At 36.1% G+C, this 13,118-nt stretch overlaps 5 protein-coding genes across 5 annotated transcripts; 2 read left to right on the top strand and 3 right to left on the bottom strand. All coding sequences in view use genetic code 12, as the record gives it.

The window, feature by feature from the left end:
• Positions 1-264: 264 nt before the first annotated feature.
• On the bottom strand, positions 265-2,601 carry SPAPADRAFT_132501 (uncharacterized protein; the record flags this gene model as incomplete). The annotated part of the gene is made up of 1 exon (XM_007372912.1): positions 265-2,601. One exon carries the CDS (start codon positions 2,599-2,601, stop codon positions 265-267), a length of 2,337 nt encoding a protein of 778 aa, XP_007372974.1.
• A 2,381-nt stretch (positions 2,602-4,982) lies between these two features.
• SPAPADRAFT_146938 (major facilitator superfamily multidrug-resistance protein) lies at positions 4,983-6,584 on the bottom strand (the record flags this gene model as incomplete). The annotated part of the gene is made up of 1 exon (XM_007372913.1): positions 4,983-6,584. The coding sequence occupies one exon, from the start codon at positions 6,543-6,545 to the stop codon at positions 5,049-5,051; it is 1,497 nt and encodes a 498-aa protein (XP_007372975.1).
• A 1,325-nt stretch (positions 6,585-7,909) lies between these two features.
• SPAPADRAFT_64670 (salicylate hydroxylase) lies at positions 7,910-9,285 on the top strand (the record flags this gene model as incomplete). Its single annotated transcript, XM_007372914.1, has 1 exon — positions 7,910-9,285. The coding sequence occupies one exon, from the start codon at positions 7,974-7,976 to the stop codon at positions 9,222-9,224; it is 1,251 nt and encodes a 416-aa protein (XP_007372976.1).
• A 28-nt stretch (positions 9,286-9,313) lies between these two features.
• Positions 9,314-11,039, bottom strand: DCR1 (ribonuclease III; the record flags this gene model as incomplete). Its single annotated transcript, XM_007372915.1, has 1 exon — positions 9,314-11,039. The coding sequence occupies one exon, from the start codon at positions 10,968-10,970 to the stop codon at positions 9,372-9,374; it is 1,599 nt and encodes a 532-aa protein (XP_007372977.1).
• A 1,134-nt stretch (positions 11,040-12,173) lies between these two features.
• SPAPADRAFT_58794 (mitochondrial 54S ribosomal protein uL10m) lies at positions 12,174-13,114 on the top strand (the record flags this gene model as incomplete). Its single annotated transcript, XM_007372916.1, has 1 exon — positions 12,174-13,114. One exon carries the CDS (start codon positions 12,220-12,222, stop codon positions 13,033-13,035), a length of 816 nt encoding a protein of 271 aa, XP_007372978.1.
• Between the last annotated feature and the right edge of the window lie 4 nt (positions 13,115-13,118).

Raw genomic sequence — 13,118 nt, forward strand, 5'->3', positions numbered from 1 at the left:
TGTCAAATATTAACATAAAACACAGCTACAACATTGTATAGTATAGGTCTATCCATTCTTGTTAGGTAATTGATGTGTTTAGTAACATTCCTCGCTTGATTGAAATGTCGATCATACACTATAGTCATTATTTGGATATTGTAAAAGAAGTTAGGAAATTTCATATTTTCCTACAGTCAATAAATCATTTTGTTTCTTAACTGTAGAATTATACAAGCGGAATAAGAACACTCTATCCAGTAGAAAGGGCTGCAAAGTTTTAGTTTAAACATCAACTTTACTAGCAACAAACTTGATGATAGGACCCATGCATGGGTTTCTTGGATATATACATCCAGTCAAAGGAACCACTTTACAACCAATCGAAACCTTGGCTTCTTCAGTAGTTGGTCCGAAATCAATAAACGAGACCTTTTCTTCTAATCCCATCCTAATAACTTCTTGCATCATCACAAAATATGCTTTATATTTCTTAGAAGTTTCGTGATCTAACCCTTGTATATCTGAGGTCATGGTTTCACCTAACCTGAAAATGACACATGAGGCAATAATCTTACCATCAACTTTTAAATAAAGTAAAGTTCTATATTTGTTTTCATTAGAATTGTTTCCTAAATTGGAAATGAATTCCCAGTCAGGATACATCAATTGGGAGGATTGTCCCGACAGAGCTCTATTATTAGCAATATTCAAATTCATATTGATGATCAGGGAGCAGTTTTCATAATTGAATTGATCAGTTTCCCAAACTTCACCATTGGCCAGTTTGAAAGTATTTTCTTGAGTTCTATATTTAATAGCTTTAAAATAATCAGTTGGTTTTTGATTTCGGAACGGACGAAGGTCAATAATATGGGAGTTTGGAAGTTTAATCTTGTACCATCCAGAATAAGTCACACCTTCTTCGAAGTGATAATCGGAGTACATTGGATCCATAAGCACAGCACATTTTTCATTCTTTTTGTTCCATTCTGAAAGAGTGTAAAGAACGGCAGCAGCTCTTGCAACCGGCTTCTTAGTGGCACTGCAATAGAATGTAGATCTCTTGAATGGCCAATGGAAGCCTAATAAACCAAACTTAACAACAAGTAAGGGGTATTTCCCATTCTTACCAAAGTATTTGCCCAAGAATGTTCCAACCTTTCCTGGAATACGTTCACATAAATCTATTTCTTCAATAACAGTTAATAACACCAATGCTTCGGTGCTCATCAATTCTTGGTAGAATTGTTCTGTGTTTGCTTCCAAGCTCTTAAGGTCCATGGCTTGTTTCTTTTGTTTGTTCTTCTTTTGAAGCTTCTTTAAGGCATTCTTGGAAATTGGTTTATAGGCTTCAAGAGGTTCAGCCTCTTCCTCTTCTTTCAGTTTATGATCATTTTGAAACAATACTGCTTCATGGTCCAATTCATTGAATGCAGTGTTTAATTTCGCTTTCTCCTCGATCTTTTTCTTAATAAATTTGTTTATTGCGCCTGGTTTGGTGGAAGTTTCATGGGGTTTATCTCTGTAGACTCTAAGGATCTTGCATGTCATACCCTCCAAACTAGAATGACTGTAGTTTTCCATCAAGGAAACAATATGCTCACCCGAAATACCAGCATTGTACTTCTTATTTAAGTTAATTAACTTGGCCCAACCTTGCTTTTGGTAATCAGTTAATCTCATTAAATCGTATTCTTCAACCAAGAGATTAGTGGTTAATGTTCTCTTTCTGAAATAACGAGTACATGCAAAACACAAAATATTCATGGCAAGTGAGCAACCAAACAAGATTGGTATACTCCCTGGAATTTCATTAACAGAATTTGGAGGATATCTCTCTTTGGCACCAGATACAATGGTACAACTTAACAACAATAGGCCTAATAAGGCTACTACAGTATCATACAAGAAAAGTAGCAACCCCATTAATTCATGTAATCTATTCTTATGATTGATGACTACCAGAATTACTACTCCAATCATAGATTGCCCTATCAAGAAACAAGCAGTTAAAATGAAGAAATTATCCTTTTTTATTGCAGAACTGGATTCTGCAGCATTGATCATATAAATATTGATCTGAATTAAGGCAATGGCAATCAATATTTGGATAATATTAGCAGAAACAAATGCCAAGTAAATGTTGGAAATATTGGCTGACCACCAAACACATAGTAATAACCCACTGAAAATAATAGCTACAAGTTTTATAGTGAAAAATGTAGCTTTTTGTGAATGAGGAACTTGGAAATCCTTACCAAGATTGAATGGATTATCAAATTTCCCCTGGGTGAGAAGAACAACTTGTAACACAGTTATGATAAACAATAGAAACCACAATAGTTTCTTCCCAACCCTAACTATTAAGAAATCTACCATTTTTTCTTTCTTGGGGGTTATTTTGATTTTTTGGTTTTTATATATGGCTTGGTAATAACGTTCATAAGCAAGAACAAGCAAATAAAGAAAACATACCCAAACAACAATTATTGGATATGGATCAGCAAACCTCCAATTGAGGTATTTTGAATATAATATTGCCTGGGTGAGACTAAAGACAAAACAGTATATGGCTACTGCAACCAGACTATGTAGCCAACCTAAGAATTGTTTAAACATAACAGATTTGATATCCTTGAATAATTTATTAAAGGCTTCTTTTGTGTTACTGGGAGGAGGTACAGGTGGTGAGATTTCTTCTGAGTCATGAGGTAGTGATGCCGATTCAGAATTCTTAAGAGAACCTGTATCTTTATGGGATAGGTCATTCTCGTAGGAAGAGAACCCCAAAGGTTGACTTTCCTTTGTCATTGATAGCTAGGTCGAATTTACAATGGATTACTAAAACAGAAACTTTGATAACCATTAGTCAGAACGTCATAACTATTTATTCTTTTTCAAAGATGCACAGCTCAAGTTTTAGTTTCTTCTGTAATTGTTTTATTTTTTCTTTTTTGACTCATAGTGATGGAGAAAGATTGGGGAGGCTAAGAAGCTTTGTTTCTTTAATCTATTTTTAGCTGCACGGTTGTATAGAGTTCTCCTTGTTTATTTTAATACGATACTACACGTGATAGTTGCAGCAAATAGGTTACCAACGAATCTGGGCTAATGGCACAAATTAGTGAACAAGCATACAAGAGACTAGGGTATTCATGTATCTCCATTAGCTCTGCTTTTCGACTATTCATTATTAATTGTTCTGTGCTGTTTGTCAAGTCTTCAAAAGAGAAAATGTAGTCGTTTGAATTAACATACAACAAGACTCTCTCTTTTTTTTTGCTCTTTGGCGCGAAATGCATAACAAGGCTTTTAAATTGTTACAGGTGATTTTAACTAAGGGTCAGGAAAATTAACGTTAATAATTGCAAAATTTACCGAGTTGTTATTTGCTAAGCCTTGCATAAACATTGTTAAATATTTCATAGATGCTTGCTCTAGAACTGTTTAAAGATTGAGTAAACAGTAGTAAATAGGTGTCACATGGACTCGTCACACTCTGTGAAAATCAGGATTTTCCCGAATAGGATTAACTCAGAGTTATTTATATTCGCTGCTTTGCCTCCATGAAAGTAATATTTTGATTTCTTTCAAAATATGAAACGCTTCTTAATTTGATTATGTTACCAAATAACTTGCGACATTTATGGTCAATAAGCTAGATCAAACCTTGCTGGAACTAGGCGAGATAAGATTCATCACTAGCATTATGATATGATTGTAAATATACATCATGTATCTGTAATATTTAGTACTTACTGGTGAGATTCCCTTGACTTACATATCGATATCATGTGTAGTGTTCAGTCCGAGAAAGCCGTTTTAAACACCTTCGTATGACAATCACTAATTATAGTTTCTAAGCCACATTGTCCTTTGGTCCCCCAAAACCTGCTTGCAAGAATTTTGTACTAAATCTTAGTCAAAAAAAAAATTCACATTTGCTATGTATCAATGCGTTCTAGACTATCTGACAACTTCTAAAATTTCTAATTTTAGAACATTACAATTCATTAAACCTTACATGAATTTGAATAAAATACGACTACAAATAAACTCTTGGGTGTTCTAAAATATGGTCTCAATTAGGGCTGAGTTTTGTCCCTGTAAACGATACATAACCGTTGAAGTTATTTCTTCCACATAAAGTTCTTTTCAATCTCATATACAACTTTCCACCATATAATTGTATGGTGTCTATTAATCCCAACTTCAAAATCAACATTATCTTTCCCATCACACCTTTCTGTCACCTTTTAAGAATACGATTCATCGAAGTATCCATGAATTTTTAATCGACGGTGTTCTTCCGAACATATTCATTCTGAAGTAAGGAAAGCGTATAAAAACGATTAGGATAGACTATGTATACAAATACTACTTGCAATGCTTCCAATACTTGAAGAAATTTATAAATGGGGAATCTTAAAGGAGTTGTTGTTCAGCAAGGAAATTCACATAGGAAATATTACTTATCACTTGAACAAATTCCGATTCAATGTCCCACCGGGGCTGGAAGTGATTGCATGTGGTTAGAAAAATTAGTGTCTCCATTAACAGCTTGTTTCGTATCTCTATTAATTATTATGATGTAACGACCGAAGTTCAAAATGCCGTTCAAACGGGACGCCGGAAGGAATTCTATTATTGGCTATCTACATTGTAATCTACCTTGTTAGGTTACGAGATTAGACGGATATCTAACGGAGTTGCCTATTTTTGATCAATTGTTCTATATAGCTGACAAAGCAATACAATGTATCTTACTCCTTCGGAAGCACACTCCATGAACATCCCTCAAATATATATTTTTTAGTAGCTTGCGTGTATCCGGCTTTGTGGATTTGCATCCATAATGTAAAAATAAAAGCCAACATTCCCCCTCTTTCTCCCCTCTTCACTCGCCTCGGACTAATTTCGGAGGGTGACTCCGTTATGACACAAAATCTTACCTTGCATAAACAGGCATAATTACCTACAATAACTACAGCAATTTCAACTTTTATGTCAAGGGCTAACCAGAGCCCAGTTTATTACTTCATTAAAAAATAAATAATTACAAAAAATTACTTAGCACGTCTTAATCCAACCACGTGAGCAATAATACTTGGAACCCAAGCAAATAAGAGCACAAGACCACACATTAAACCAGCAGAACCAGCAAAGTTTAAGTTGGCAAACATGTATGGGAAGTAGAATGGACCAAGGAACCCGTAGAGAGATCTGACAAAGTTGATGTATAAACCAACGTCAGCAGCCTTGCTTGGGTTACAGTCGATAGCAAATGTAGTAATAACGGTGGCAACAATGTTGTTACCAGCAGCGGCAATAGCAGCACCAATTAATGGTCTGATGTTCCAGTGTCCTGGCTTAGCTTGGAATAAGAAAACACCCCAGATGATCAAACCAATAATAACTAAGAAGTAACCATTGTAAGAGATCCATAATCTGTCAGCAATGACTCTGTTTCCACCTCTCTTAGCAGTACATCTCTTCATCCACCAATCAGAAAGTGGACCAGCAAGGACTTCACCAATGAATGAACCAACAATAATGGAGATATATTGCAAAGATAATTGTTGTGGACTAAGGTGGAAGTATGGAATCATAACTTGAGGCATTTCAACAACTAAAACAATGTTGGCGTAACAGAAAGTAACGGAGGCAGCAATGACAGCAAGAGTAATGTTGAAGTTAGCAGCTTGCTTTAATGGTCTGAAAAACATCTTCCAGTGGAATTGTCTGCTTTCAGACTTTCTAATACCCAACACTTTAAGAACCTTGCTTTGGTGGTAAACTGGGTTAGATCTAGTGTAGACAGTTTCAGTGGCAAACAACCATAAACCAAATTGAATAAAGTTCATAATAGCAAACACGTAGAAAATCCATTTAGTACCAGCATGTTGTTGAATGAAACCAGTAAAGAAAGGACCAGAAGGAGTACCAACAACAAAAGCAAGAGTCCACCAACCGTTCTTTTTACCTCTTTCATGAGAGAAAGCCAAATCACCAACAACAGAAGAACCAGCAGCAGTAACAGTAGAAACGAAGACACCAACCAAAACTCTGGTGGCCATCTGTTGACCGAATGTAGTTGAAACAGCACCACCAATATTCAAGACACCACAAGCTAAAGCACCAAAAGTTACAAAGAACTTTCTACCATAAGTGTTCATCAATGGGACCCAGAATAATGGCAAAACACCAAAGACAGCAATTTGAGCAGAAGTAAAGTAAGCAGCAGTTTCAAGGGTAACACCATATTCTTCAGCCATGGTTTCAAAAGCAGGTGTCAAACCGGCAGCCATGAAAGTGGATGAGAAAGAACCAAAAGCAATCAACAAGATTTCATAGTTCTTCTTCCAGTCAGGCCAGTTAAGTGGATCTTGAGGATCAGCAGATGGAAGAGGATCCAATTGAACGGAACCATGTCTCAGAATAAGATATTGTTCATGTTCGGGATCAAGATCAGCAGTAATACCAATTGGAGTGTTCTCAACATGAGATGGAGTACCTTTTTCCATATCGCTAGCGATAGAAGGAGCAATAGAAGGAGTAGACATTGTTATAACAAATAGAAAGAAACTGTTTGTTGTAATGATAAAGAAGATTGCAAAAAAATGAAAAACTTTTCAGAATATCATTGATCTATTTATATTTAATTCGAGACCCCATCTAAAACAATTATTATTAAGATTTAATGACTTAGAAAATAAAGGAATTATGCATTTCTTTGTCTTTGTGCATTTCGGAGTCCCAGTAAAATGTGCAAGTCCCCACATTTCCCAGATGAAAAATATCTTGGAACAAAATTGGTCTAAAAAATATTTTGCAAAAATTAGCCCGCAAAAAGAAATGTTTTATTACTGTCCGGGATCTATTACGGAATGCACTTCCTGTTCGCTTCGGACCTCAATTTCTCCATTATAATTACATCTATCGGTATTTGCTCCTCTTCAGTGGGGAGAAATAATCCCGAAAATAAGTCATGAACTTGGGATTATTTTTTTGTTAACTATCTAACTCTTATCGTTTTCCATTGGGTAATGGGAATCGCCCAAAAATGGAGAAGTGATACTCCATGTACAAGAAAATAAACTAACGGAAGAGATCCCTGGTATAACGGAAAAAAAAATCTAGCAATAGTAAATGGAAGATATGCGCGATAGTTTCACAATGACAGTGACCAGGAATTGCTTTGCATCTTATACAAAGCGGCATTAAATCACAAGCAAATAGTAAACAAAAGTGGTACGATTAGGCCGAACTCTACAGAATGATGAAAATACAAACTAAGCATCTTAGTATACTACCAGTGTTTACGGATCGCTAAATGTTAGTGCAAGGAGTATGTGGAGTTTACGGATTTTCATCATCTTCGGAATGTTCTCCCGTTCGGTACTCCCGCGCGAATTTGCACCAATTTGTGTCAATTTAGCAGTAAAAAAATACGTATCCGTTCCCCCCCCCACCAGATCGGAACTACCACCCGTTTAAAAAAAGTGTCTATATTTCCAAAATAAACCAACAATAACTAAAAAAAACAACGACCCTCCCCCCCCCACTTCATGTGCCCCACTTTGTTCCGATAACTAATTAATTAAGTTATTTTTTTGAGAGTTAGTGAATTATCTTCGGCATGGGTTCCGATTATACAAAGATTAAGGAAAGGCTTTCCGAAACCCCAACCTAATTTCGGGAAGTATTGCCATAGATAATTCTAGATAATTCTAGATAATACCGATTTCAAATAATATACTTACACATAATAAATTTGTATTACAGCCGATCTCATTGGCATTATAACCCCAGATTTGTGAAAAATCTTTTCAATTCCGACCGAAATGGAGGTCTACATTTCCGTCGCTTGGTATATATTGCAAAGAATATCCTCCTCCTATTTCACTTAATTCAAATCTCTCTCTTTATTAATTAACAACTATAATTGACAAGTACAATTATTACAAGCTTTTTTTTTATTCATTAATATTATGGTCATGGTTTCATTCAACGTTATTATTTGTGGTGGTGGTTTAGGTGGTCTTGCCTGTGCCATTGGTTTAAAGAAGAAGGGACATAATGTCACTGTTCTTGAAGCCTCTTCTACTTTAAGTGAAGTCGGTGCTGGTATCCAAGTTCCACCAAACTCAGTAAAGATCCTTAAGGAATATGGTATCTTTGACAAATTTGAAAAACTTGTCACTAGACCAAAGAACATTATCTTGAGAAGATACGATACTGGTGCTCCACTTTCTACCACTCCATTGGACCCAGACATGACTGAAACTTACGGTAACCCATACTTGTTGATTCACCGTGCTGATTACCAAAGATTCTTACTTGAAGCTGCTACTGAATTAGGTATTACTTACAAGACTGGTTGCAGAGTCAAGGAAGTTGACCCAGAAACCGCTACCGTTCACTTAGAAAGTGGTGAAAGTTACACTGGTGATGTGGTTGTTGGTGCTGATGGTATCAGATCTAAGGTCAGAGACACCGCTGTTGTTACTGAAGAAGTTGTTTCTCCATTACCTTCTTCTAACTGTGCTTTCAGAGCTACTGTTCCAAAGGAAGAAATGCTTTCTGACCCAGTTATTGCTCACTTAATGACTGATGTCAACTCTAATTGTTGGATCGGTTACAGAAGACACGTTATGGCTTACCCAATCAGAAACGGTGAAATGTACAACATTGTCATGTCTCACCCAGGTCAAGCTTCTGTTGGTAAGTGGAACGAACCAGGAGATGTCAATGAAATGAGAAATCACTACAAGACCTTCGACCCAGTTGTCCGTCAATTATTGACCCACGTCAAGAGTGTCTTGAAATGGGTTTTAGCTGATTTACCAAAGTTACCAAGATGGGTTTCCAAGAGTGGTAAGGTTGTCTTGATTGGTGATGCTGCACATGCTATGTTGCCATACTTGGCCCAAGGTGCCGCCCAAGCTATTGAAGATGGTGCTACTTTAGCTGAAGAATTAGACAAAATTACCAGTGTCTCTGAAATTCCAACCGCTCTTCTTAGCTACCAAAAATTGAGAAAGAGAAGACCAGAAACCATTCAAGCTGGTGCTAGAAAGAACGGTGACATCTGGCACTTACCAGATGGTGAAGAACAAGAAGAAAGAGATGCTCTTATGAATGCTAGAGATGGTCACAACCCAGATCAATGGTCTGACAGAGAATTCCAACAATGGCTTTTCGGTTGGGATGCTTTCACCAGTACTTATCCAAAGGCTTAGAATTTGTAATTCCTAGAAGTCTAAACATTTAGTTCTCGTCATTCTCGTTTATATTATAAATAATTTAAAATATGGTATTTGTTAGGTATTTGCACAATGTACATTTATTTACGATGAAATCTCTTTATTTTCTATACATGAAATATTTCAAGCAGCTTTACATATTTCATCTAATGCCTTTTGGTTATCTAAGAGTGCCTTGGCAGCTCGACGCATTGCTTTCTTTTTAGATAAGTCGGATGCGACAGCAACTTCTACTCCTCTAATTTTCAAGGTTACTATTTGTTGATTTTTTTCACCTTTGTTGATGATATACTCAGGATGAGATCCTATTCTTTGACCTATTTCTGAGTATAATCTATTGGTAGCTGATGTATCAATTGGTTCCGATTCATCTACTTTAACTGGGAAAAGTGACATATCAAATGAAGTGTTGCCTTCAGAGCTTTGTTTGATTGGAGTCGATTCTTTGCTTGCTTTATCTTCTTTACGACCTTGTTTTGCTGGACGATCTATCATTTTACGTTGCAAGAAATACTTTTCAAGCTTTTCCTTATTCCTTAGTGCGTCCATTGCTGCCCTCAAACTTGCATCCTTGGAACTAGGTGCTTGTCCCACACCAATGACTTCACCTTTCATAACACAATGGACAATGCAATCAACCTTTACTCCATCACCTTGTTGAATAGTCTCGTATTGAGGATATGCATCGGCCATTCCAATAGTGGAGTACAACTTGGACTTGGCATCTCTATTGATAGGCTCGGAAATATACAAGACTCTAAGTTTTCTCAATCTTTCTTGATACAACTTATGCAACCAGTTTTTCACTTCCGATAAATCCAATCCACGTTCAGTGGATACTGCCCCTATGTAAGCTTCGAAGATATCAGCATAAATCTTTTGATCACCTGATTTCAAAACTGAATCTTCGATTCTAGCACGTAATTTCTTATCAAGTCCATATTGAAGGGAGAATTGGCACAATGTTTTATTATTGACCAAATCGGCTCTAATTTGGGATAACTGACCTTCAGTTGCAGTTGGAAATTCCTTATAGATGATCATAGTGGCTAATGTGTTCAATATAGCATCGCCAATGAATTCTAATCTTTCATTATGATTATTGATCAATTTTTCAGAATTCATGTATGATTTACTGTTTACATAAGACTTGTGAATAAAAACTCTTTCATACAATGCAGGATCTCTGATCTGTGGTAATGGTGGTAAAGTATTATTGATTCCTCTGGGGGCAATTTCATCTGTCATAGGAGTTACTGGGACTTCTACTTGAATATTTTGTGTATTTGGATCACATTTTTTCAACTTCTTCATATCCTTATCGTTAAAATTGATCTTACCCAGAGTTATTTCATCCAAAATAGGCAAAGTACCAATTTTGTATCTGGATTGTAATTTGGAAGCCATTTCAATCAAGTCATTTTGCTTCAACTCCATTTTTATTCCCTGGTTGAGATTTGGGGCATCTATCAAGCTCTTCAACAGCAATACATCCGGTGCTAATTCTAGCACTGTCTCAACATTTTTTTGCAAAGTTCTTGTTGCATATTCTAACTTTTGTAAATCAACAAATGCAACACTTTTGGGGATTTCTCTGTCAAATGTTGGAGTTTTGGCAGGAGGTCTGTTGTACATATCCAAATCACTTGGACTACGAGCTCTTTTCTTCAGTGATGAACTTTGTTCCAGATTTTCATTGCTAGTATCAGTGATCTGAACCATTATAAGTACCAATACTGTTCTAGTTTTTGGTCAGATTGAAAGGGTGAAGTCACTCTATATTCAAGTCTCAGAAGCAAGAAACTAAAGGTTTTTGGTTGTAAAAACAAAAAAAAAAAAAAAGAAAAAAAACCAAATTCGTGCGATGTCTGCAAATACTAACATGACAAAAGGAGCATTAAAGAAAAGAATTCCAGAAAGCCATGGGGTTAGAAAGATGAACCTAAAGGGAACGAGATTCTGCTGGTGTATAAAGATGTACGTAAATACTTTTCTTGTCTACTTAATTCTGTTTTACCATTTTAGACAGATTGTGTTTAAACTTGGATATTTCATCAAAATCCTTTTGGTTATCCAAAAGTGCAACAAGAGCTCTTTTCCTCATCCCTCAGTTGATCTTGACCGGAAGCAATAGTTACATCAATTTTTTCCAATTTTTAACGTAACGATCAGCTTATTTTTCTCGCCTTTACTAATGCAAATGTTGGGTAAAGTGTTTGTCTTTTCGTTAACTTTATGATGTAAACCAGCAAGAGTTGTGATACGTATTTATTAAGGTTTTCTTTTTTTTTGACAACGCGTTCATTACAGCTCTTAGGCTTGCGTCCTTAAAGGTTGGTCCTTTCCTCACATCTAGGATCCACCCCATCCATTTTTCAATTTACGGTATTACCAAAACTTATATTATTCCTTTGTGGAACATTGTTATATTCGGGAAAAACATCTAGCAGATCAATCATCCTAGTCAATTTGAGTTGCGCACCTTATATCCTTGTCCACCTTTTGTTTGCATCTAAAAGGATATTATCTTGAGTTATAATCCAATTCATTGTTTGAAGAAGTTATTTCAGCTAGGTATGGTTTATGTTTCAGATAAGCCTAATTGTAACTTCTAGTATTTGGGAAATTTTGGTTGCAAATGAGAACTAACTTGATGTCTCTAAGGTTTTCATTTATTACAAATGCATTTCCGGTTTCATAATTCAAAGCATTATATACTCCAGTACTGTATAGTGGCTCAACTTACAACTTTAGAAAGTTATGTGAACATTTTGGACGTTTACGCTGTTCTATTCGTAAAGTAAACGGGGACACATTAGCATTATAAAAAATGGTCGTGCGATATTACAAAACTGATTTTGGGTCGTGTCTACTCCAATATAGCGAAAAATTTATTTTCAATATTGGGAAACTTATATTGGATATCAAGGACTCATTAGAGAAGGACAAAACACATAACATAATAAACCTAATGTTGTCGTTCTGTGGTATATCACGAGCAGCTATACGCCTGGCCTCGTATGCAATCCGTAGCCCTTCCATTTTGGCATTTTCCTCCTCATTCTCCACCACAACTTTCAGATTCAATGAAACTATATCACAATCAGCTACTACTCCAGCACCATTCAAAGTTGACGTTTTCGATGAAGCATTTTTAGCCAGAGATACTGAGAAGCCACTTTTTTCTAGAAAAACCTATTTGCTTGATTACTACAAGTACTTGAACGAAACCAATGAAGTACTTTTAATTGTTCATCACAACAACTTGAACCATACTGAAGGAGTCAAGTTAAGAAGAGAAGTCGTTGCTGCTGGAGCCAAAATGCATATTGTTAAGGGATCCATGTATCGATTATATTTGAGATCTGCTCACGAAGTTGATCCAGCAGCCAAGGGAATGACTGAAAAGAACAGAGATGTGCAACACCCATTACTTCCATTATTCTCGGGTCCAACTGCCATTTTCTCCATTCCAGCTTGTGAGCCAAGTGTAATTGCTGCCCTTATGAAGGTTATTAATAAACATAAGGAAAAGTTATTCTTGGTTGGTGCTAAGGTCGAAACTCAAGCTATGAGTGCAGCCGAAGTAATGAACTTGAAGGACTTACCAAACAAGAAACAATTGCAAGAACAATTGGCTGGTTTATTGACTGTCCTTGGTGGTGCTGGGTTAGTCAGAACTTTGGAATCACCTGCTAATATGTTGTATTTGACTGTTCAACAAAGAGCTAAAGATCTTGATCCAGATGCCGAAAAGGAAGCCACTGAAGAAGTTGTTTCCAATTAATGTAAATAGAAACATAACCATTTGTATATAGACAAATATAGTAGTTTGTCAATGAAAATACATTCAATAATGTTGTATGGATT

This window comes from Spathaspora passalidarum (genome assembly GCF_000223485.1).
Source record: "Spathaspora passalidarum NRRL Y-27907 unplaced genomic scaffold SPAPAscaffold_1, whole genome shotgun sequence".
Taxonomy (NCBI): domain Eukaryota; kingdom Fungi; phylum Ascomycota; class Pichiomycetes; order Serinales; family Debaryomycetaceae; genus Spathaspora; species Spathaspora passalidarum.